Consider the following 21,820-nt stretch of genomic DNA (forward strand, 5'->3'; position numbering starts at 1 on the left):
CTTGTTTAACCTATTCAGGTGTTGCTACTCTACACATGACATTGATTTACAAATGTAAAATTATATGGGAATGGCAATATTAAGTAATTGAAAGGGATATTTCAACCAAATAAATGAATATTTTCATCATTTACTCGCCCTTAAATTGTTCCAAGCCTGTTTGAGTTGACAAAATATGTTAACCAGCAAGCACTGACATCCATAGTAGGAGAATCAAATACTATGGTAGTTATTGGTTGCAAGTTTTCAGCTTTCTTCAAAATATCGTAATTTGTGTGCAACAGAAGAACTGCTTCAAACTGCTTTTGGACAAGTGAATGGTGAGTAAATGATTATTGCATTTTAGTTTTTGGGTGAACTGTCCCTTTAACACATCATTAAATGCATGAATGTACAACTTGTACTAACCATAATAACGTATTTATTAATTTTAGGAGGCAAACATGAAATATAATTATGTTCTTTCAGAAAATTTACAGCACAGTCTCCCAGTATGCTGTCAATGGATGCCTTTCTCTCCAGAAGAGGAGCTGCTACAGAAGCCCACGGGCTCCATTTTTCCTCGTGGAATTTCGCGCGTCTTCTGCATCAGCGTTAGCTCCACAACAATCCGGTACAGCCGCCACCAGTTTCCAACAACACCTTCGTTTATTCCGTGTAAATATACACCTATACTACACCTCGTCTCGGGGAAATTAACGTCTTTTAATTTCCTCCATCTACGAGAAGCCTGGTACTACATATTCGGCGTGCGGGCGTGTAGCGTCACGGGCGGCGTGTCATCCACCACAGATCGCATGTTGATCACGAAGCCGTCTGACTGCGAGACGTGGCTCATCTTATCATTTAAAGCGCCTTTCAAATAATGCAAATGTAACCATCTTTGTCGGGAATAACGGAAAGTGTTCTGGAAGCAGGATGTCCTTCTACGCTGTCATTATACCGGTTCTCTGTATCATTTTCTCGGCTTGGCAGGGTAAGACGATATTGTAGTTTCTTCATAGGCCTCATTGCCGCATATATTTACTCGTAAACATGTTTCTGTTCAGAAGTAAATGTTACTATCATCAACACAATTAATATATAGCTTTTATGCCTAAATTTTGAAGTAGCTACGTAATGGCTACAGCACAGAATCTGTAATTTCTATAGCAGCATCTCAAACCGCTTAGATTTGCAAGTTCACGTGAGGCTGCGTTTGTTTTCTTCTGCTTTTTTGCTTTTTTGTTGAGCTTAGTCGTTCTCTGTGCCCACTAACTTAAGTGAAAGCTAACAGTTAATCCAAGAGTTGGGACCTTGAAGCAGGTGATTTAACTGACCTACCTAAAACTGCAAGTTACCAGTGTTTAAAAAAAAAAAAAAGATTTATCAATACAAATCAATATAACTAAGTAAGGCTTATCTTGCTGAAATGTAGTAATTGTTTGGTTAGAGAGTCCTGGGGATATAGGATTTAACTTTCCCTCCTATTTAGGCTGTTCTGAATATTTATCCTACTAAGAAGTAATTTATACTAACGTACACTTTAGAGTAACGTTAGTTTCATTTGGGACATAATGGCTGTAAAATATATTATTAATTGTTATTTAATGCTATTTAATGTTAACAATGTTATATTTTTTATTCTCACTTTTTAACTGTATTCATTATTGTTTTTTGTGCTTTGTTTTTATTGTTTTGTAGGTACTTTAGGTCTGAGAAAAGCAGATTATAAATAAAATGTATTATTATTATTATTATTATTATTAATGTTTTCGTGTAAAGTGCTTTATTTTGAAATTACATATAATGTTTTATGTGTTTTAATGCATGATAAATTAGTAAAAGTTGCAATTCCTCAAAGGTTATTGTAAGTTATGTTAACTTTTATTATATTTAAAACGATAAAAAACTTAGATAAAAAACTGCTGACAAATGCATAAAACCAAGTGGTTTGAAGAATGGCTAAGTGTAAAGATTTACCATTATTAATAAATAGTATTTTGGAACTGCAGTATCTAGGCATGGGATGATAATCGTTTATATAGGTGTACCACAGTTTGGAAAAGTCAAGATTTTAAAACCACCGACATTTTCTGCTATATCTTTCCTATGGTATGTGTGAGAGTTCTTGTTTTTTAGGACAACAGTATCTCTAGTTGAAAAGATATCCAAAGATGCTGTTTTAAATCGTAAAGAAATCTGTGTTTTTAAAACTAAATGAAGACAGCAGAAGTCGATGATTCTTTTGAATTATTTAACATGACGTGTATTGTTCCAAAATTGTATAAATGTTTCTTAAAAAAAAAAATTTGTGTTCAAAGATGAAAAAGTGTTTGTTTTTTACCCAGACATTTAAAGAGAATATATTTTAGAGCAGTGATCACAATACCGTAAAACCGTGACATTTTTTATCCAAGGTTACCGTCTTAACGAGGAATCTCAACCAATCTTATACCGGCCCATGCCTAGTACTATCATCCTTCAATTTTAGTCTTTTAATATATAATTAAACTAATTAAAAAATAAAAAATCTCAATTAATTGAACATTTTAACTTAATTACGATTAATGAACATTATTTTATCTATTTTATGTATCAGCCATCATAGTTACAGACAGTAAATATGCTCACATGTTACAAGTGAGAGATTCTTGAATGTAGGGTGGATTACTTGATTTTAAAACAGTTGAAGTAAATACACAATATCTGCTGTCCATGCTTATTTATTGAACATCCATGCTGAACAACTGAAATTCAAACACACATTGCCTAAAATGCATCTCTCTGTGTCGCTTACCGACGTCACCTCTACCAAACCAACTAATCACAAAGCTTGTGCTACATGTCATTGTGACATGTTAGTACATTTTTTTGAGAGGTGCGCGGGTATGCAAAGGCGGTGCCGGACTGTTTATGTGCCCTTGGCAGAAGTGTAATAATATAATAAGTATAAATCATAATATAATAAGTGTAATTCAGCCTTAACAGAGGGGGTCATGTGACTCCACACACATTAGGAAAAAGTAATTGAAAAATTTACCTTGAAAAATTAGATTATAGGTTCTGAATGTCGATTTCGATTGCTTTTCGATCAATCACCCTGCTCTACCGACAACAATTTTTGATAGACTAATTGTTACAATGATTTATATTTTACTAGGTATCTTCTTTAAATCCTGGAAAAATAAAGTAAAAAAAAATGTACAAGAAAAAATGAAGCTGCATTAAAAAAAGAAAAACTCATATTCATCTTTGACCCATATACAGTATATTTTACTACTTGTTTTTATGGCTTCCAGTGAGTGCAAATGAGGATTGCTTGTGGTACGTAGACAAAAATGGAACCTGGCACAATGGCTTCGACTGCCCACTCATAACCTTCTGCTGTGGGAACTGTCACCGCCGCTACTGCTGTCTCGATGGCTTCAAGATGATCACAGAAGCGGGACAGAAGCGCTGCATGCTCTTCCATCTCAGGTATGCTTTTCTTTTTTAGAGATTATTGAGCAATTGAGAGGCTCATTTACCTCACATTAGGCCACCAAATAGTACTGAGCAAATACCACTGTTGGATAAGAAATGCTTATTCTTAATAGCGAAGGTCATGAATTGCTGCCAGAGTAGTCAGATTATTGAGAAATTAATTTTTTGTCCTGCTTCTCTCTCTCAGCCCATCCACTATAGCTGGCATTGCTTCATCGATCCTGCTCTTTGTGGCCGCAATTGCAACTATGGTCTGTTGCTTCATGTGTTCCTGTTGTTATCTTTACCAGCGACGCCAGCAGCGGGGCAGAACTCCTTATGAAGGTAAACACTAATCACTTTTGTTTCTTTGAAGCCCAGTTTAATATTGTAAGTATTGTTTACAATTATAAGATAGATTAAATCTGCTTTGTTGCAGAGACTTGTGAATATTTGTCATATTTAGCATGTGAATGTAGCAATTTGTTTTGCTGTTGCAGTTATTATGATATACAACTGTAGAATACATCTGATCTTCCCAAATTGTTTCAATTTTCTGTATACAGAATTTAATTTAGTAAAAATAGGGAACTCCAGCCACACTTGTAATTAAGGATAATTAATTTTTATTTCATTAAATTTTTCTAAGTGTGGCTGGAGTTGCCTATTTTTATTACTATATTTGCATTTGGATTTTTCCATGCACCTTGTATGGTGGTTGAGTGCTCCAGACCCTTCCTTACCTAAATAATTACCCTCGCCTTACCGTTGAAATAAAATGTAAAAAGTTTTTTAAAAATGTAAAAACGTATTTAAATTTAATTAAAATTGGCCTTTTCCCTCAAATTTATTGTTAACATGCTGCTGAATTGAGTCTCTGATCATCTCTGGATCATCTCACTTATTAATGTCATAGAGAGATTTAAGATGCTGAAAACACCACAAGCATCACACGTTTCAATATGTGTGTAGTAAATGAAACCATGTTATTCACTGAACACTTATTGTAAACAAATGTATGAAAGACTAACACGAGTCTGGATTTCAGCCCAGCACATTCCAATGGCCAGCTATCCAGTGGAGCACATGTATGACGCTTATGGTAAACCAATTGGTCATCCGGAATATCCTGGATATCCAATGGTGCCTCAGTATCCGATGATGCCCCAGGGTCCTTACCCTCCTCATCCTCCTGATCCAGGATTCAGTCAAGCAGGTACGCAGATGGCCTAGATACCAGAGATCACACACTGTAGTGGACTTAAAAAAACGCAGTTGCAATAATATAACACAGAATTAAGCCGCTTTTACTCTGTTGTGTCAAACCATCCTAAGAACATTCAGGTACGGTTTCAGTTCTATTTCCTCTGCAAGCCTGGTGTAGCACAGCATGGCACTCTAGACAACTGTGCAAAACCATGCTGGACTGGTAGCGGTGCGCATAACATTGTCACTCTATTGCCTGGCTGCCTGTTTCTCCATAGGCAGACACATGCTAATAATTAATAAAACTTTTGTTGTTCAACAAATAAATATAAAGATAAAAGAAAAAGAGTCCCAAAAACTGAAAGATCATATGATAATAGTCAATATCCCTGTTTACATTACACATGCTTACCAAAGCAAAGACTGGCACATTTGTATTACATTCCATTATCAGCACTACCATGGAATATAAAACTGTATCAATGAAAACTGTTTACCACTCAGGGTTCAACGCTAAGGATTTTTTTCTACTGGCCCGATTGGACCAGTGGTTCAGGTTTTTACTTGCCCTGCCAATATTGCCACTGGCCCCACCAAAAAGAGTTAATAGCTATTTCTTAGCCACAAATAAAAAAAAGGGTCAAAATGTTTGTAAATCTAGATATTTAATATTTAAAATATACTATAAAACTATAAAATATTTTTTAAAGTACAAAAATAGCAAAATGTGCTGGTATTTTATTGCAAAACAAAGGATGACTGACCTGCCAAACTAACGGCAAACTGTACAAAACATCACTTCATTTTTTTTTTTTTTTTTGTCGTGGTGTACCCTCGTAAATGTCTGCTTCCAAGACGTTAGAGACAAATGTTTTCCTCTAGCATCATCCCTTGATGTTGCCGCCATGTTGCTGTCTCTTAGCTGTAAAGGTTGTTACGGAAAAAAATAGCATGCTCACAACATCCAATCAGATAAGAGGAACCGAGAAGGTAGCATTTAAAGGCTTAAAAACACAAACAGTTTCTCTATTCTGACTGTATTTGCATGCGTTTCACAAATAGTCACAGGCAAATGAAACTTTAATGACAGGGCATTTGTGGCCCGATCGAGCCAGTAAGGATCCTGTCTACTGTCCCGAGCATCTCACACGCTGGCCCCGGGCCATCGGGCAGTCCTTATTGTTGAGCCCTGCCACTATAGTGGAAAAGCAGCTTAATGTTCAAAATCACTTATTTTTTTACCTTTAAAACACCAACATTATATACTTTCTCTCTGACTGATTGTGTTTGTATTGTCTAGCATACTATATTGTGTACAGATTTTTATGGTTTTTATATAGTTATATATTTCAATTTTATACCCAGAGAAGAACAATAACATTATACTTATATACATATATTTAAATGAACCACTGGTTTGTAATATCAGTTAAAGCTATTGCTAATATGTCAGTGGTGTTAAGTTGGTTAAATTGTTTACTTGTGACATTGGGGGCATTTATAAAACTCACTTAAGCCTGTGTTTTTCCTGTTTCCCATATTCACATTTGCATGAATGGAAAGAAATGAAAAGAAAACTTTGTGAATGTCCTTTTAAAAGTGTATAAACCCTAAAACAATGCTTTCAAATTGCACACACATAACACTTTGTCAATCCCTGAATATCAATATTGCACTACTTGTCAACACTGTAATGCATTTCCTAAGCTGTGTCATGGTTGTTTCCAGCTCCTCCACCGTACTCTCCTCCCCAGTACCCTGGGCACTGAAAGAGCTGAAGCCCTCCCTCTGCGAGGAGAAGATAACCTGTACAATGGGTAATGAAGAGGCCCCATGCTTGTTTGGAATCCCTTGTATGAGAATCCGTATAAAAAAGTTGAGTTATGTTATTTATTTCTTAATTTAAATTAATTTGTGGAGTGAAGCATGAACTGACCTCGGAATCGCCTCACACGTTGGAGTATTTTCTTGTTTGATGTCTCCTTCCACTTAAACCCAGCAACTCACACACTCAAAAGACTGCTATAGATGTGCCATTATGCTTTTGTCAAACTCTCCAACAAATGGTCCATTAGATATGGCTGTCCTGCAGAAGAGAATTGCTGACAGTTTTGACTCGCCCAGGATGTTGTTTTCTGTTCAACCAAATAAGAAGCATTTGTCATTCGCACTTTAAGCTGCAATAGACATGCTTAGCTGTCTCTCCCTGCTCGTTTCTTCGAAATGCATTTATTTCTGCATGTCATGTGCATCATAAACATCCGTAGGCTTCAGATGTTTTACAGACATGCTGACATGAGACAGGTATTTTATAGACAGTTTACATGCAGTATGTAAATAAGAGAGTATATAAGAAATGTTAGTGTCGCATAGCATCTTCACAACCAACTGAAACGTCATTGTGTGCGTTTGCAGTTTGTCATCCGTCGTTAGATCAGGCTTCAATTTAAGCCGTGATGTTAACATTCGTTAGATCTGCATGTCTTTAATTGTAACTCAAGCTACCTATAGCTATCGAGGAGATCACTGTAATGTTTGCATCCTGTTAGCTGTCTATCTGTTCTTATTCATTTCAAAAAGATTGTTTTCAATCCATAAAACATTAATTTATAGTATATTGTTACTTTTTAAAAACAGTGTCATTTAAGTCCCTTTAAGCTATGTTAGTTTCCGCATATTTGTCATCATATTTCACCCAAAAATGAAAATTTGCTGTTTCATTGGTTTACTTTAAAAAGTTAAATACTCAAGCATTTTCCAGAAGATTTTAAGCTGAAATTGAGGCATTTAGTGGCTCAAAAATTGCAAGTCAACAGCTATATCAGCTTTTTTGAGAGTCAAAAAGCCATTCAATTTAGTTTTTCCAATGTATACTTTTTTACTCTTTAAATGCCGGAAGATTTTGACTTGCATTTTATAAATTACTAATGCCTAGTTTTAGGTATTTATTTTATTTAATATGGTCACCGAGGTTTCCCAGAGATGGGTTGCTGCTGAAAGGGCATCTGCTGCGTAAAAACGTGCTGGATAAGTTGGCGATTCATTCCGTTGTGGCGTTTCCGGATTAATAAAGGGACTAAGCCAACAAGAAAATTAATGAATAAATGAATGAATGGTCACTGAGAGAGCTTAACATGCTGCAATTTAAGAAAACATGCAATTAAAAAAAAACGCCAGCAAATGAAGAAAAGATCTTAAGCCATTTAACAGCACACATGCTGCAAATCCCCACAACATAAACAAATTACAAAAACGTGCTGCATTTTCTCACAACAATTTCAAAAAGAACTAAACTCAGCAGAAATGTTTCAAGGGGACCCAAAAAGGATAATGATAATGGCAGAATATTTTTAAAAGAAAACTCCGGTTTAAATGTGTGAATTAAGTTTATTTTACCTGGAAATCTAAACACATGTTTAGAAACAAAATGAGTATGACATGTCTTACTAAAGAGCGATTTTATAGACAGTTTACATTTTTATGTGTACATGTATGCATCAAAGAATATATATTTCTAGCTACTGCATACCTTGTTTAGCTTTCAGATCACTTAAAATAAGTTTTGAAATCACTTTGAAAAAACGTCATTACAAATGTTATCAGCGCTTATTGACAGCAGCTGTTATGGTTGCCTGGTGACGAGATCTGTCCTCTGTAGCTAGATCATCTCATTTCAAAACGTTCGGTTCAGCCTGTGTGGACTTCGAAGGACTCACTTTTGAAGTGCAGCCTCTAAAATGAGACAAAGCTTATTGCTTAGTGAAGTTGTAGTTGATCTTTGAAAGGTGAGTATATACTTTTGAGTGTGTGACAGAAGAGTATGCAAGCTTTGGGACATATTACTTCCTTGTTAACAGATAGTTATGTTGCTTAGTTACGAGCCCTATCATTCATCCACACATCATCAAAATTTCTGTCATACTTAATTTCCTTCCATATTGGAGAAGCAGAGAAATCTCCTCAGGTCTTTGGATAATTCTGCATTCAGACGTTAATGTTCAAAGTACACGTCTTTATATAAGTTCAGTATTGTTGTTGCAGATGAAATATAACACAGAAAATGTGATTTAGATATTTTCCAGTGGGCTAAATATTAATAAACAGTCATACAAACATCTTTACCGAAGCTTCTCCATTTGATTTCTCTACTTGGTTGGTTTTCGCGCATCCATCATGTTTGCAGTTTTTTTACACTTTTCACCCACGTTTGTAGTTCTAATGTACTGTGGGCAATATCAGCGGTTAGAGTATGAAAGCTTCTTCACTTCAAATTTTTACCAGAAATATTAAACCACCCTGGTACCTTTGGCATACTCTTTTCAACATACTACGATTTGGGACACACTAATTCTATTTTCAAATACTATTAAGGCGAATTGGGACACAGCACATAACCTAAATAGCCAGGTCTGTCACCCTTTTTGGGTCCCCTTGAATTATTTTCGCTATGTTCCATCCTATTTTAAGATGTTGTGAGAAAATGCAGCGCGCAGTGGCGCCCCCAGAAAATTTTCTTAGGGGTGGCCAGAAGAGGCCGCACCAAATCTTGGGGTGGCACACAAAAAAAATAATGAATTCAGTGTAATGTTATATTTTTGTTTCTGGTAAATGAAATAATGTAGTTTTATTCATTTAATTAATTCTACTTGAAATATTGCAATTTATTCTTTGAAATAATTCAGCAAGTACATGTGCAAACCAAATAAAAATCTATGTTTAGTTTAAAAACACTTTTCATATACTGTATAAATAACTTATTTTTTTACGTGCCTTTATTGTACATCATACGAGATATGCCATGTCTAAAATTAATGGAGATTAATGAGTTTATTATTCCCAGTGATGGGTTGCAGCTGGAAGGGCATCCGCTGTGTAAAAATGTGCTGGATAAGTTGGCGGTTCATTCTGCTGTGGTGACCCTGGATTAATAAAGGGACTAAGCCGAAAAGAAAATGAATGAAAGAATAATGAGTTTATTAATTACCCAAACAAATGAACAAACTGAACAAAAGACATTACTATACACACTCACTATACCTAATAATATTATTTATCCATATTGCTTTTTGAACCATTTTATTAATGCAGCTTCTTCTATTGATATACTGTAGCTTAAGGTAAATATTAAATAGCCATTGCTGTCTATTGAAGGTGTGTGGGTGCTGTCAAGGACGATCGGGGAGTGTAGTGGTGGTTCTAGTTTAAATGACACCCTGGGCGAACCACCCTATACACCCCCCACCTCTCTTGAATTGTTAGATTTGTTATTCAATAAATATAACAATTTATTTATATTAATTCTAAATAAATACAATTAATATTAATATACAATTATTATTCTAAATAAATAACAGAAATCATTCCTAAATATTACTGGAAAACAACAACTGGAGTGACATGCCAACATCACTTAAGAAACCTTTTGCATGAAAATTAATTATGACAATTCTAAAGAATACAAAAAATGTATTATAGAATTATCTGTGGTCTTAGACCAGATCATGGCTGAGAAATCATGTTATGAAGTCTTACCTCCCTGACTCATTATCCCTCCTTTCTGCTTTAAAGGCATGCTTAGTGAAAGTAACATCATCATCATCATCATCATCATCATCATATTATATAAACTTTAAACGACTTTCAAAACTCGCTGCGTGCCGACACTTCTGCACAAAAGGCTGTTACTCCGGTTTCACGGCGCATGAGCGGTGCCTATTATGTCGGCGTGCATGCAAACAACCAACCGGGATTCACACAGGAGTGCGTGAGGCGCGCGGGAATGGTTTTCCGCGCGCATGCGTCAGTTTGCTTTCACCAGCATTGAACCAGAGGGGGAGAGCTACGTCAGTAACACCAACAATAATTTAGTGACTGCATTTTATTTATTTATTTATTTATGTATTTATTTATTTATCTAAATATTGGGAATTTATAAGTTCATTTAAATCAATAATGTCAACCGCAAAATTATATTGGGGTGGCCAAAGGGGTGGCCACAGGGGTGGCCAGAGTTTACCGAGGGGTGGCCGTGGCCACCCCTTGGAGGCGCCCCTGGCAGCGCGATATCATAAATTGTTTGCATTGTGAGAAAATACAGTGTGTTTCATTAATTTGTTTGCGTTGTAAGCAAATGCAGCATTGCAGCTTGTGTGCTGTCAAACAGATAAAGATCTTGTCTCAATTTGCTGGCGTTTTTTTTTTTTTTTTTTTGTAATTGCACATTTTATTAAATTGCAGCATGTTAAGCTCTCTCGGCCACCATAACCAAATGTTCTTTTGAAGAGAATGTAATCACAGATGACCTGAAAGTGAGTAAATGAAAAGCAAATTACATTTTTGGAGTTAAATCTACAAACGTGAGTCAAATCTTTAACTTCAAGACAAAAACAAAAATCTGGCACTTTTCTTTGTCTATTTAAACTACAAATGTGTGGTAATTTACCAGCACACAACATGTTTTTGCAGTTGAAATACAGTAATTAAAGTCGAGTACCTTAATTGGGAATTTTGCAAGGAACATTTTCCTGTTACAATTTTTTATTGTTATGCGACTTAAGATGGCACTTTTATTGCCTGCCAAATTTAGTGTTTTTCAATTAACACAAGCATCATTGTATTGTCTCTGCCTTATTTTCAAAGTTTATCATCAATTACATTTCGTCCAGTGGTCAGTTAGAATGTATTTAAAAAGAATTAGAAACTATCTCATTAGAAAAATTTTGTTCAAAATGATTCATCAGGTACATATGAGGTGCAATTTGTTTTGATTTTAAATGATTTGTGCTTCCTCTTCATTTCACATTAGTTGTGATGCTTTGTCCACTGTTTAAATAACCTGCTAGTTATTTAAATGAATGTAAAATTAACAGTGTTGTTTTTTGCTATATACAGCATATGATACAGTTTTGTCACTTTGAAATGTGAAGTACAAACAAAGAGGAATTTTTACAATGTGGAATATTAACATGTATTTCAAGAGGAAAAAAGGGAATTAATAGGCTACTAGTGTTTGAACTTGCACTAATCAATCCTATAAAAGAGCACTAATTGAACAGACTGGAAAAGGAGTATTGCGTAATTCTCTTTTTACAATAAAAAAAGTTTTGACTTTGCATGCAGTCTCTGATTATTGCTAGGAACGACAAGCAAACATATTTGGTCTATATATTTTATTTTATTTTGTTTAGTTTCTTTATTTATTTAGTTAATTTTGGTCTATTGTTTTACCAAGACAGTTTTTATTTTAAAGTGTTGGAGTTGCTTTTTTAGCAGTTAATGTTAGCTTTCACAATTAATGCTTGACATTGAATAATTACTTAAGTGGTTTACATTTTAGATGGCAGTATATAATATGTATATAATAAAAGACAATTTGGCCCACAGTTTGCTTCTAATTTACAAACATAACCCAATATCATTTCAAATTTATGAATAGTCTACAAATCTTCTGCACCACAGTAAACTGATTCCTTGAATAGCAGAGCAGCCTATTATAGTATCTAATCTATTTCTATAACCCTGGAAAAATATTGTCAGTACTCCAGGAATCCTGATTTGTTCAGTGACCAGGAAGTATGTTTCGGATGCTTTTGAGTTTTACTAAACCATAGCCTTCCCAATTGCCTTTAAAGGACTATGTACCCCCATCTAAATATGGGCATGAGCTCGCGATGGATTTCAAGGAATGTCCGAGCACCACAAACCAGGGCTAATAGTCCATCGCGTCTCGCCCTGCTCCTCGAGTTTCTTTCAACATCCAGAAAGGCTTCAATTTGACTCCTTTTTGTCCTCCATCTACTATTTCTATTTTATTCACATTTGACTGGTAAAGTAAGTCAAAAACGCACGGATAACGTTATCTTCAGCATATTCTTCTGAAATCTGCGTTAATACTGACAGCGACCATGTCAAGGAGGAAAGTGAAGGGACTCACTAAAACCGGCAGACAGGTGAGTGAGGACCCGGAACTCGACAGTTTACTGTCAAACCTGTCGACTGCAGAAATGGAAGAGTTGGAGAAAGAGGTGTCGGTTGTTCCCGATCCAGATCCGAGTGAAATTATCGTTGTGGACCAAACGGATTTAAAACCAAGCGCTCCGGTTAGAAAGGAATCGCAACTGAGCAGCCAGACCGACGACTTCAAATCCCGCTTCCAGAGAAACCTGACAACTGAGGTAAATATATTCCATCACAGGTCGGTCTGTGTTGTAGAATGTAAATATGAATTCCTCAACTTGAAATTACATACTTAAATCCAAATTAAAAGTAAACTTTTAGGGTAGCATATAAAAGTCCTATTTTATTACTCCTGTGGCAAGTAAATATAGCTTTTATATCATTTACATGTTTGTGCTTTGTTGATAAAGTAAAGATGTAAATGTTTTGGTTTTAAATGTTGTCTATATAATAAAAGCTGGGTAAATTGTTCTTAAATTATTTCTAATGGAAACTGCAGTTGGCCCAGATGAAGTTCTTGGGTTAATTGCTCCTTTGCTCACTGCCTTTTAAGGATAAGTCTGCCAAGGCTGGAGCTTTCCAGTGCAAAACAGTGTGTCTCACAAATCAAACACTCAGCCACTGTGCAAGTTTACATCTTCACTTTGAAACAACCACTATAGTGTAAACATCCCATGTGCATGCAGCACAGCTTTTGTTTCAGTCTCAAAGCAATAGCATTAGTTGTAATTTTAAAAGGAATCACTCACCCGAAATGAAAACTTGCAGTTAATTTACCCAGGCCATGTCTTTCTTCTTCTTCGTCTTCTTCTTCTTCAGTAGACCATTAAAGAAGATATTTGGCTGAAACTGGTTCTTGATGATTCATAAGATTCATGCCAATGGCTGCCAAAACTTTAAAGAGTAAAAAAATACACAGGCATATATACCGTGGTTTCTGGTAATACATTATGAAGCAAAAGACTTGCTGTGTGTATCCTAGAATGTCATGAATGCATTCTAAACCGCCTGCCAAATCTGTTTGTGGATCAATTAAAGGCATTCATTTTGTAAATAACATTCAGTATTTTACCCTTGAGTGTGTCATCAAGAGCCACAGATATTAGTTTTGTTTCACTTGTATGTGCTTAATTTAATTACATTTTATGAATCACTAAAAACCAAGGTTTCAGCTAAAAGTGCTCTTTATTATTCAGCTGAAAAAGTCACCCAAATCCTGGTTGACTTAAGTAACTAAAATAACAGCAAGGTTTCATTTTTAAATGGACTATACCTGTTATCATTATCAAGTCATTTATATGTTTTTTTTTTTTGCTCTTCAAAATATTAATAAAATATTAGTAGTTGTTACCCAGTTTCTCCATAATTCAAACATGTTTGATCCCCAGGTAGAGCCGAAGAAGGAGAGCCGGAAGCAAGAGTATCTGCGTAAGATGGGCCTGAGCCAAGAGAAAAATATCTCTGCATCTGACAGCAGAGATGGAGGACTTCAGAGGACGTCCTCCACCTCTTCCTTCCCTAAACGTGATGGTAGATTGGAGGACAGGACCCGCAGAGTCACAGAAGGCACCAGAGATGAAAAATTCGGCCCATCTGCTGTTTCCAAGAGAGACGAGGAGATTGAGAAAAAAAATGACACAAAGGACCAAAACGATGGGAGTAGATTAAGAGACAGAAGAGAGATGAGAGAAAGTAGCAGCAGCAAAACCAAAGAATTAATTTCCAAGCTTCAAGAGAAAAAGGAGGATAGTAAAGAGAAAAATAAAAAAGAAGACAGAGGGAAGAGGGAATCTGGAGAAAGTAGAGCAAAGGAGATGATTTCTAGGATACAAGAGAAAGAGGAGAAGGAACGGGAGAAAAAGGAAGAGATTAGAAAGAGAGAGGAGACTAAGAGTAAAGGCTATTTATCCAGGTTAGAGGAGAATCAAAATCAGGTTCATGAAGACAAGACGAAAGAAGAGAATAAGCACAGGGATGAAAAACAAATAAGGTCAAGCGAAAAGGTAAAAGAGACTACTGCATTGTCTGAAAATAAAGAGAAAGAATCTGAAAATGTAAAAAGGCTTCAGGAATGCAATGCAAAATCAAGTGACAAAGGAAGAGGGGATGTTCAGAAACACAATGAAAATGTAAATGAAGTTCATAAACCAAAAGAAGAGAAAATTGAAAACTGTGTCTCGGACACTATTTTGAAAGGTAAGACCAAAGAGGAGGAAGAAGATGACGAGTCAGCCAGCATGTTTGATGAAGATCTGGAAAAAGTTCGTCGCAATGACCCAGGCATGACTGATCTCAACGTGAACAATTCTGAGGTCATAAAAACCAAAACTCTTATTCAGTTCTCTGAGGCATTGAAAAACAACACGCACATCAAAGCATTTTCTTTGGCAAACTGTCGCGCTGATGACCATGTGGCTTACGCTATTGCTGACACCTTACGCAACAACAAAAGCATCACTAGCATCAATCTGGACTCCAATCTTCTTACTAGCAAAGGCATCATGTCTCTGATTCAAGCCCTTCAACACAACTCCACACTCACTGAGCTACGTTTCCACAACCAGCGACACATTATCGGAGGAAAATCTGAGATGGAGATGACCAAAATTTTGAAAGAAAATACCACTCTACTAAAACTAGGTTATCACTTTGAGTTAGCTGGACCTCGTATGACCATGACCAATATTCTTAGTCGGAATATGGACCGTCAGCGGCAAAAACGGCTCCAGGAGCAGAAGCAAGCTCAAGCACAAGGAGCTGGAGACAAGAAAGATTCATTAGGAGTTCCAAAACCCAGCTTTGGTAAAGGCTCCCCCAGAGCATCACCAATACCTTCACCCATACCGTCACCTGCTCCGTCACCCAAGTTGACTCATAAGAAAAGGGTAAGTGGGCTTGTTGGTGGACCACCACCTCCTCCACCACCACCTGGAGGACCACCGCCACCTCCACCACCAATGCTGGACGGAGACTTTCTGAAGAACTCCTTAACGCCTGTGTCTCAGAGGAAGCTGGACGACAGGAGTGGAGGAAGAGGAGCAGCTCAAAACACACGGGACCAACTTCTAGCTTCCATTAGGAACAGCAATGTTAAGCAGCTCAAAAAGGTAGGAAATGGAAATTAAATATCTAATGATAGCTATTTTTATTTTAGTCAAAGATAACACAAAGGTAATCACAAAACAGTTTTGAAATGTAGGTTTTCATTATTACGGAAAACCAAAATTCCTTGTTGGGTCACCCTTTATCAGCAGCAACTGCAGTCAAGCATTTTCAATAACTTGCAATAAGTCTGTTACAGCACTGTGGGGAATTTTGGCCCACTCCTCTTTGCACAGTTGTTGTAATTAAGGCACACATGAGAGCTTTTGAGCATGAACTGTTTTTAAGGTCATGACACAGCATCTAATTTGGATTCAGGTTAGGACTTTAACTAGGCCTCTCCAAAGGCCTCATTTAGTGTTCTTGCAGTGTTACTTTTATGCCACATATAATGGGACACACACCTTTCAAAAAAGTTCAACTTTTGTTTCATCACTCCACAGAGCATTTCCCCAAAAGTCATAATCAAGATCAACAAGATTTTTTCTGGCAAAACTAAGATGAGCCTATCTGGCCTCTTTGCTCAGCAGTGTGGTTCGTCTTGGAATCTGCCATGCAAACCCTTTTTGCCCTGTCTTTTTCTTATGGTGGAGTCATGAACACTCATCAAAACTGAGGCAGAAGAGGCTTGTAGTTCTTTGGATGTTGTTGTGGGGTCTTTTGTGACATCCTGTTTGAGATGTCTGTGTGCTCCTGGGGTAATGTTGGTCAGCCAGCCACTCCAAAGAATGTTCTTCACTGTTCCATGTTTTTGCCATTTGTAGATAATGGCTGTGTAGATAACATTGTACATCATAGATCATGGTGTATTCTGCTGCAGTTCCAGATAGGTGGATGTCAGTTCTTTTCTTTCGCATTTGTTTTTTTTTTTTTTTTTTTATTTCTTTGGATCTTGGCATGATGACTAGCTTTTGAGGATCTTTTGGTCTACTTCACGCAGATATTATTTAAGTGATTTCTTAATTGCAAACATGTTAGATAATCAGAGTTAAGTTGTTTTACCAGTGTTTAAAAACATTTTTTTCACACAGGGCTATGTAGTTTTTCACTTTTTTCCACCACTGTATTTATGGAATTTAAAAACTACACTAGATATTAAATAAACATACAAAAAAAAACTTTTTATACATTGTGTATTAGTTAAAGGTTATCGTTTAATGTAGTATAATTAAATCTGGTATAATTTATGTTATTCAGTTTATAACATTTCTTAATTAAAGTGTATACAATTATTATATTGTTGCTAAAACTGTTTTTATTGTGTACTGTAGATTGTAGTTGATGAACAGTACAACACATAACATTTCAAATTTCATGTTTTTTTGTACTTCAGATACATTAGAATAAACTTATTTTGCAGATAAAAAAAATCATCCAAATTTTAAATAAACATTAGAAATGTGCTTTGCTTTCATTAAAATTATAGTTGGTCAGAGAATGCTGAACAATATAATTTGTAACAGAAAATCAGCGTTATTCCACCAAAATTTTTATCTTTAACACTTTCGAAGTTTTTTATTTACTTTTGAAACATTTTATTTTGTTGTTGAAATATTATGTAAACATGTCCAAAAAAACATTTATTTTATGCACAAAAAGAAATCACAAACACGTTTATTTTAAATGTAATCTAAATTAAACTAATGGCATCAGTTTACAATAGTTCAAAGAATAAATTGACCTTTTATTCAAACCCATTATTGATAGTAAATCCAGAGAAACTAACAAATGTCAAGCGGTTCCTTGAGTTCTTGAGGTATATATTTCCTTTTTCACTTTACCCTGAGAAAATGCTCAATATAATTTTTTTTTTCACAGGTTGCAGTACCAAAGCTTTTGCAGTAAGTGCAAAGAGATAGATGTGGATAAAGAAAAAGCCAGGAATGAAAGGACAGACATCTCACAGACCTTGAGAAGATCATTGCTCAGAATCTTCCATACAGAGTCTTACTACAGTTAAGAGGACAGGCAAAGACTGGTATATATATATATATATATATATATATATATATATATATATATATATATATATATATATATATATATATATATATATATATGGGGATATTCACAGCTTCTGGCCAAGAGTCTTTGTACAAATACACTGGACGATAGGAAGACATGAAAGTGTGGTGCAGTCATGGGTGCTCAGAGGATCCGATGGCCTATGGGACTGCAGACGTGAGGCCTTGCTTGTCATTTGCACTAAATGAATAATTTCTAATAATAGATTTATGAATGTGTGTTTGGTACAGTGTGTGTGTGGATGTTTGTGTCTGAATTAGAATGGCATCTGAATTAAACAGCTGGATGTTATCCTACATTATTAAAAATATCAGTGAATTAACAGGTAACATGATTTTGTATTTCATTATGGGATCTGTAACTTCCAACAACTTTTGATGTTAAAATGTTTTTGAAAAGTGACTTTTATTGCCATTTATAAAAGTTTATAGTAACATATTGTCTGGGTTGATGTTGTAAATGATGGTATAATAACCTGGTAATAAACTGTGAGTACTTTTTTGCTATTTTACGTACATATTTCTCTCTATTTTATTTCTTACAACTACTAAAATGTCAATGAAAGTCGCATTGTTAACTGCAGTGTTGAATTATTTTCAACATCAAAAGTTGACTGCAGAGATCAACAGTCCCATAATGCAATTGATAATCATAAACAGGAAAATCTTGTGAATCGCAAAATACCTGAAAAAAAAAGCCTGGTAAATAACATATTACTTTTACAGTGTAGTATTTAAGTTATATCTGAATAAAAGCTCTTGCTGATCAGGGAAAAATGATTTGAATCAGAAATCACATAAACAAAGGTGTTGTTTCCAATACACTCTACTTTGAATGAGTGAGTGAAAGAGAACAGGATTACAGAAAGGGATGGATGATCAGATCTATGTGAATATGACTTCGAACACATACAGTATTTATTTTGATCTGATTTCCTCGTTAAGCTTTTATGTAATTCATTGAGTATATACATGTTAATCGCTACCAATTGTGATTAAATATCATGCATTTGTAATTTATGAAATTATATCAAAACAGTTTTTACTTTGGGAGTGGAAGCAATGTCAGCACAAATATTTGCATGTGCCTCACATGCTTTGAAACCAGTTGCGTATATTTTTTATGCTTGTACAAAACAATCTCAGTTTCTTAAGAATGCAGGATGCAGGATATTGAACATGAATTCACTGTTCTTTTTTCAGGTTTCAGCTGGGAGAATTGATGGAGTAATTCCATTTGTTTTATTTAGAAAACAAAGTGTTTTTGGATGTATCTTGTTAAAGATGTTATTGGTCCAAGAAAGACATCCGGGTTGTGTGATTTTATTTTATTACTTCCAGGTCATTGTCAGAATAATTTTTGTGTCTCTTTTAATAATGTTTTCTTTGTTAATGTCTCTATATGTGCAATATTATGTCCTAGTAGAAGCTAACCATGGTGGTGGCCGTAATTGTTAGAATATTTAACGCAATTTCACAGCAAATTTTAATTTAGTGGCTAATTCGTATGAATTCGTACAATCTAATTTGTACAAATTAGTACGATATGCTCAGCACCCAATTCAATTCAATTCACCTTTATTTGTATAGCGCTTTTACAATGTAGATTGAGTCAAAGTAGCTTCACATAAAACATCATAGTAAATTGAAACAGTTTTCAGAGTCTAAGTTCTGTTCAGTTTAGCTCAGTTCAGTGTGGTTTAATAATCACTACGGAGAGTCCAAACACTGAAGAGCAAATCCATCGATGCGCAGATCTACAGATCCCGAATCATGGAAGCTAGTGGCGACAGCGGCGAGGAAAAAACTTCACCAATTGGCGAAAGTGAAGAAAAAAAACCTCGAGAGAAACCAAACTCAGTTGGGCACGATCATTTCTCCATTGGACCAATGACGGTTGGGTTTAGGGGTGGGGTTAGGTGCCTCCTTTTTAAAATTGAATATTCTTGTATGACTGCACTCTACAAATTAGCCACTAAACTGACAAAATGTAAAATGCTTAAGTTTTCTCGTGAGATCAGGCTGGAACATCCCACAGATCTGAAAATATTGAGTTTTTCTATGTTCAAAACATGATTTCAATTGATTATGTTAATTTTATGTTATTATATAGTCCTCAAAATAAGGTATAACAATTTGGGGTTGTCAACACATGGGTAAAATATGGAAAAATCCAACTGCTGAGAATAAAAGTGTAAGTTTAATTGAAAAAACAACAACAATGCTGTCCATATTTTACCCAATGTTGGGTTACAAAAACCCAAAACCTTTTTGCACTGTTAAAAAGTATCAGTTGAACTGACTTGTAAAGTTCATTTGATTCAGCAACAAAGAAAATAAGGAATCAACTATTTTTAAAGTGTGAAAGGATGTGTAAATTATGAACAAACATCTTCAATTGGTTATCTTTATGAATATTAGTCACAGAACCTGGAGTATAGTAAGTGACATAGTATAAAACTACAAAATACTAAGCATCTTTTAAATTTACCTCAGCCTAAGTAATTTTATCAAAACATAAATATGCCATGCGTTCTTTCGAGTTCATAACCATAGACAGGATAAATTATATTATTATGTACCAGTTGCAATCCAAACAACTACATTCTCGCCTAAAAAAGCCTCAAAAGTACATTATGTTGTCCGACAGCAGCAATATTTGTCAAACTGTAGTAGGTTTATTTCTTTGCTAGGCACTCTATGTGGACGGAGTAATACACAAGGGTAAAGAGGCTGTACGAGTGCTGTTATTGCAGAATATTGCACGATTATCAGCCAATCAGATTCAACAACCAACGGTTGTATGGATGATTATAGTGAATTCGGAATACCCTTCATACAAGAGGCATAAATAAAGGCATAAAAAAGCCAGTGATCTAATGCATTCCTGGAAATGTCACGAAATTCTGCTTAGCTCATTTGGTCACTGCTAGAATAAAGAACTATACATGAAGCTTATGGTGGACAGCCAAAGTAAACGAACAACATGGGTAACAAAAGAGCCCACCATTTGTTACGTAAGATAATAAATGAACCGGGTTTCAGGTCGCAAATTTCAAAGTCTTATTGTAGAATTATGTTCTTGGGATGAATGACAGATGCTTCTTTCAATGCATAGATTAGAAGTAATTGCTCTGGGGTCTTTCTACTTTTTCTTTCAGAAATGACTTCTCCTTCAAACTCTGGAGGTTGATTGGATTGAAAGCGAGCTAGTTTATATTTTGATTGCCAGGACTAACCCTCAGCACTGCTGAAATGTCTATATTTGGTCATTTCTCGATGCAGGCTCAGTCTGCGTATCATTCCTTCCCTCTTCCTAATAATGGAAACACAGCCAACAGCCTGTCGGACTCAGAGCAAGGCAACATCAAGGAGCAAGAGAGATTCTTGACTTTAACATAGAGCCATTACCCAGCCAAATATTTCTGTTTAGGAAAAACTAGGGCCAGGTCATTTTGATTCACTTGCCACTTGACAACATCTATTTGCAAGATATGAACTTGAATATTGCTTTCTAATAAAAGAAATACAAATAGAATCAATTTGGACACGGTGGCTCAGTGGTTAGCACTGTGGCCTCACAGCAAGAATGGTACAAGACTGGGCCAGTTGGTGTTTCTGTGTGGAGTTTGCATGTTCTCCCTGTGTTGGCTTGGGTTTCCTTCGGGTGCTCTGGTTTCCCCCACAGTTCAAACACTTGTGCTATAGGTGAATTGGGTAAATAAAATTGGCCATAGAGTATGTGTGTGAATAAAGGCAGCTGGAAGGGCAATCTGCTGTGTAAAACATATGCTGGATGAGTTGGTGGTATAAAGAAAATTGAATGAATGAATCAAATAAATTTGCAAGATGAAGTGCTATTAATAACATTTTACACTTTTCAGATATAATTAGATGTTAATTATAAACATCATAAAAATGAGCATTTCCCAGAGATTCCCAGAGGAAGGGCATCCGCTGCGTAAAAACTTGCTTGATAAGTTGCGGGTTCATTCCGCTGTGGCAACCCTGGATAAATGAAGGCACTAAGACGACAAGAAAATAAATGAACGAATGAATAAAAATGAGCAGTGTTGGGGTGTAACTTG

General features: G+C 35.6%; 2 protein-coding genes across 7 annotated transcripts; both read left to right on the forward strand.

Moving 5' to 3' along the window:
* The first annotated feature begins 564 nt into the window (after positions 1-564).
* Positions 565-11,762, forward strand: shisa4 (shisa family member 4). 6 transcript variants are annotated; one of them, XM_087272377.1, is made up of 6 exons: positions 565-976; positions 3,282-3,459; positions 3,653-3,789; positions 4,493-4,660; positions 6,379-9,142; positions 10,709-11,762. In XM_087272377.1, exons 1-5 carry the CDS (start codon positions 919-921, stop codon positions 6,417-6,419), a joined length of 582 nt encoding a protein of 193 aa, XP_087128503.1. In that variant the 5' UTR covers positions 565-918; the 3' UTR covers positions 6,420-9,142; positions 10,709-11,762.
* Positions 11,763-12,355: 593 nt separating this feature from the next.
* Positions 12,356-19,383, forward strand: lmod1b (leiomodin 1b (smooth muscle)). The gene is made up of 4 exons (XM_087273738.1): positions 12,356-12,824; positions 13,995-15,713; positions 17,527-17,686; positions 17,747-19,383. Exons 1-3 carry the CDS (start codon positions 12,555-12,557, stop codon positions 17,551-17,553), a joined length of 2,016 nt encoding a protein of 671 aa, XP_087129864.1. The 5' UTR covers positions 12,356-12,554; the 3' UTR covers positions 17,554-17,686; positions 17,747-19,383.
* The last annotated feature ends 2,437 nt before the right edge of the window (positions 19,384-21,820 follow it).

The sequence above is a fragment of the Danio rerio genome, chromosome 11 (assembly GCF_052040795.2).
Source record: "Danio rerio strain M-AB ecotype USA chromosome 11, GRCz13ab, whole genome shotgun sequence".
In the NCBI taxonomy this organism is placed as follows: Eukaryota; Metazoa; Chordata; class Actinopteri; order Cypriniformes; family Danionidae; genus Danio; species Danio rerio.

What these genes read in the sequence shown, in the direction of transcription:
- shisa4 (XM_087272377.1), top strand. Translation starts at nt 919, where the DNA reads ATGTCCTTCTACGCTGTCATTATACCGGTTCTCTGTATCATTTTCTCG. An exon ending in CATTTTCTCGGCTTGGCAGG is followed by an intron (nt 977 to 3,281) that starts GTAAGACGATAT and finishes TATGGCTTCCAG; the next exon opens with TGAGTGCAAATGAGGATTGC. An exon ending in GGGCAGAACTCCTTATGAAG is followed by an intron (nt 3,790 to 4,492) that starts GTAAACACTAAT and finishes TCTGGATTTCAG; the next exon opens with CCCAGCACATTCCAATGGCC.
- lmod1b (XM_087273738.1), top strand. Translation starts at nt 12,555, where the DNA reads ATGTCAAGGAGGAAAGTGAAGGGACTCACTAAAACCGGCAGACAGGTG. An exon ending in AGAGAAACCTGACAACTGAG is followed by an intron (nt 12,825 to 13,994) that starts GTAAATATATTC and finishes TTTGATCCCCAG; the next exon opens with GTAGAGCCGAAGAAGGAGAG. An exon ending in ATGTTAAGCAGCTCAAAAAG is followed by an intron (nt 15,714 to 17,526) that starts GTAGGAAATGGA and finishes TTTTTTTCACAG; the next exon opens with GTTGCAGTACCAAAGCTTTT.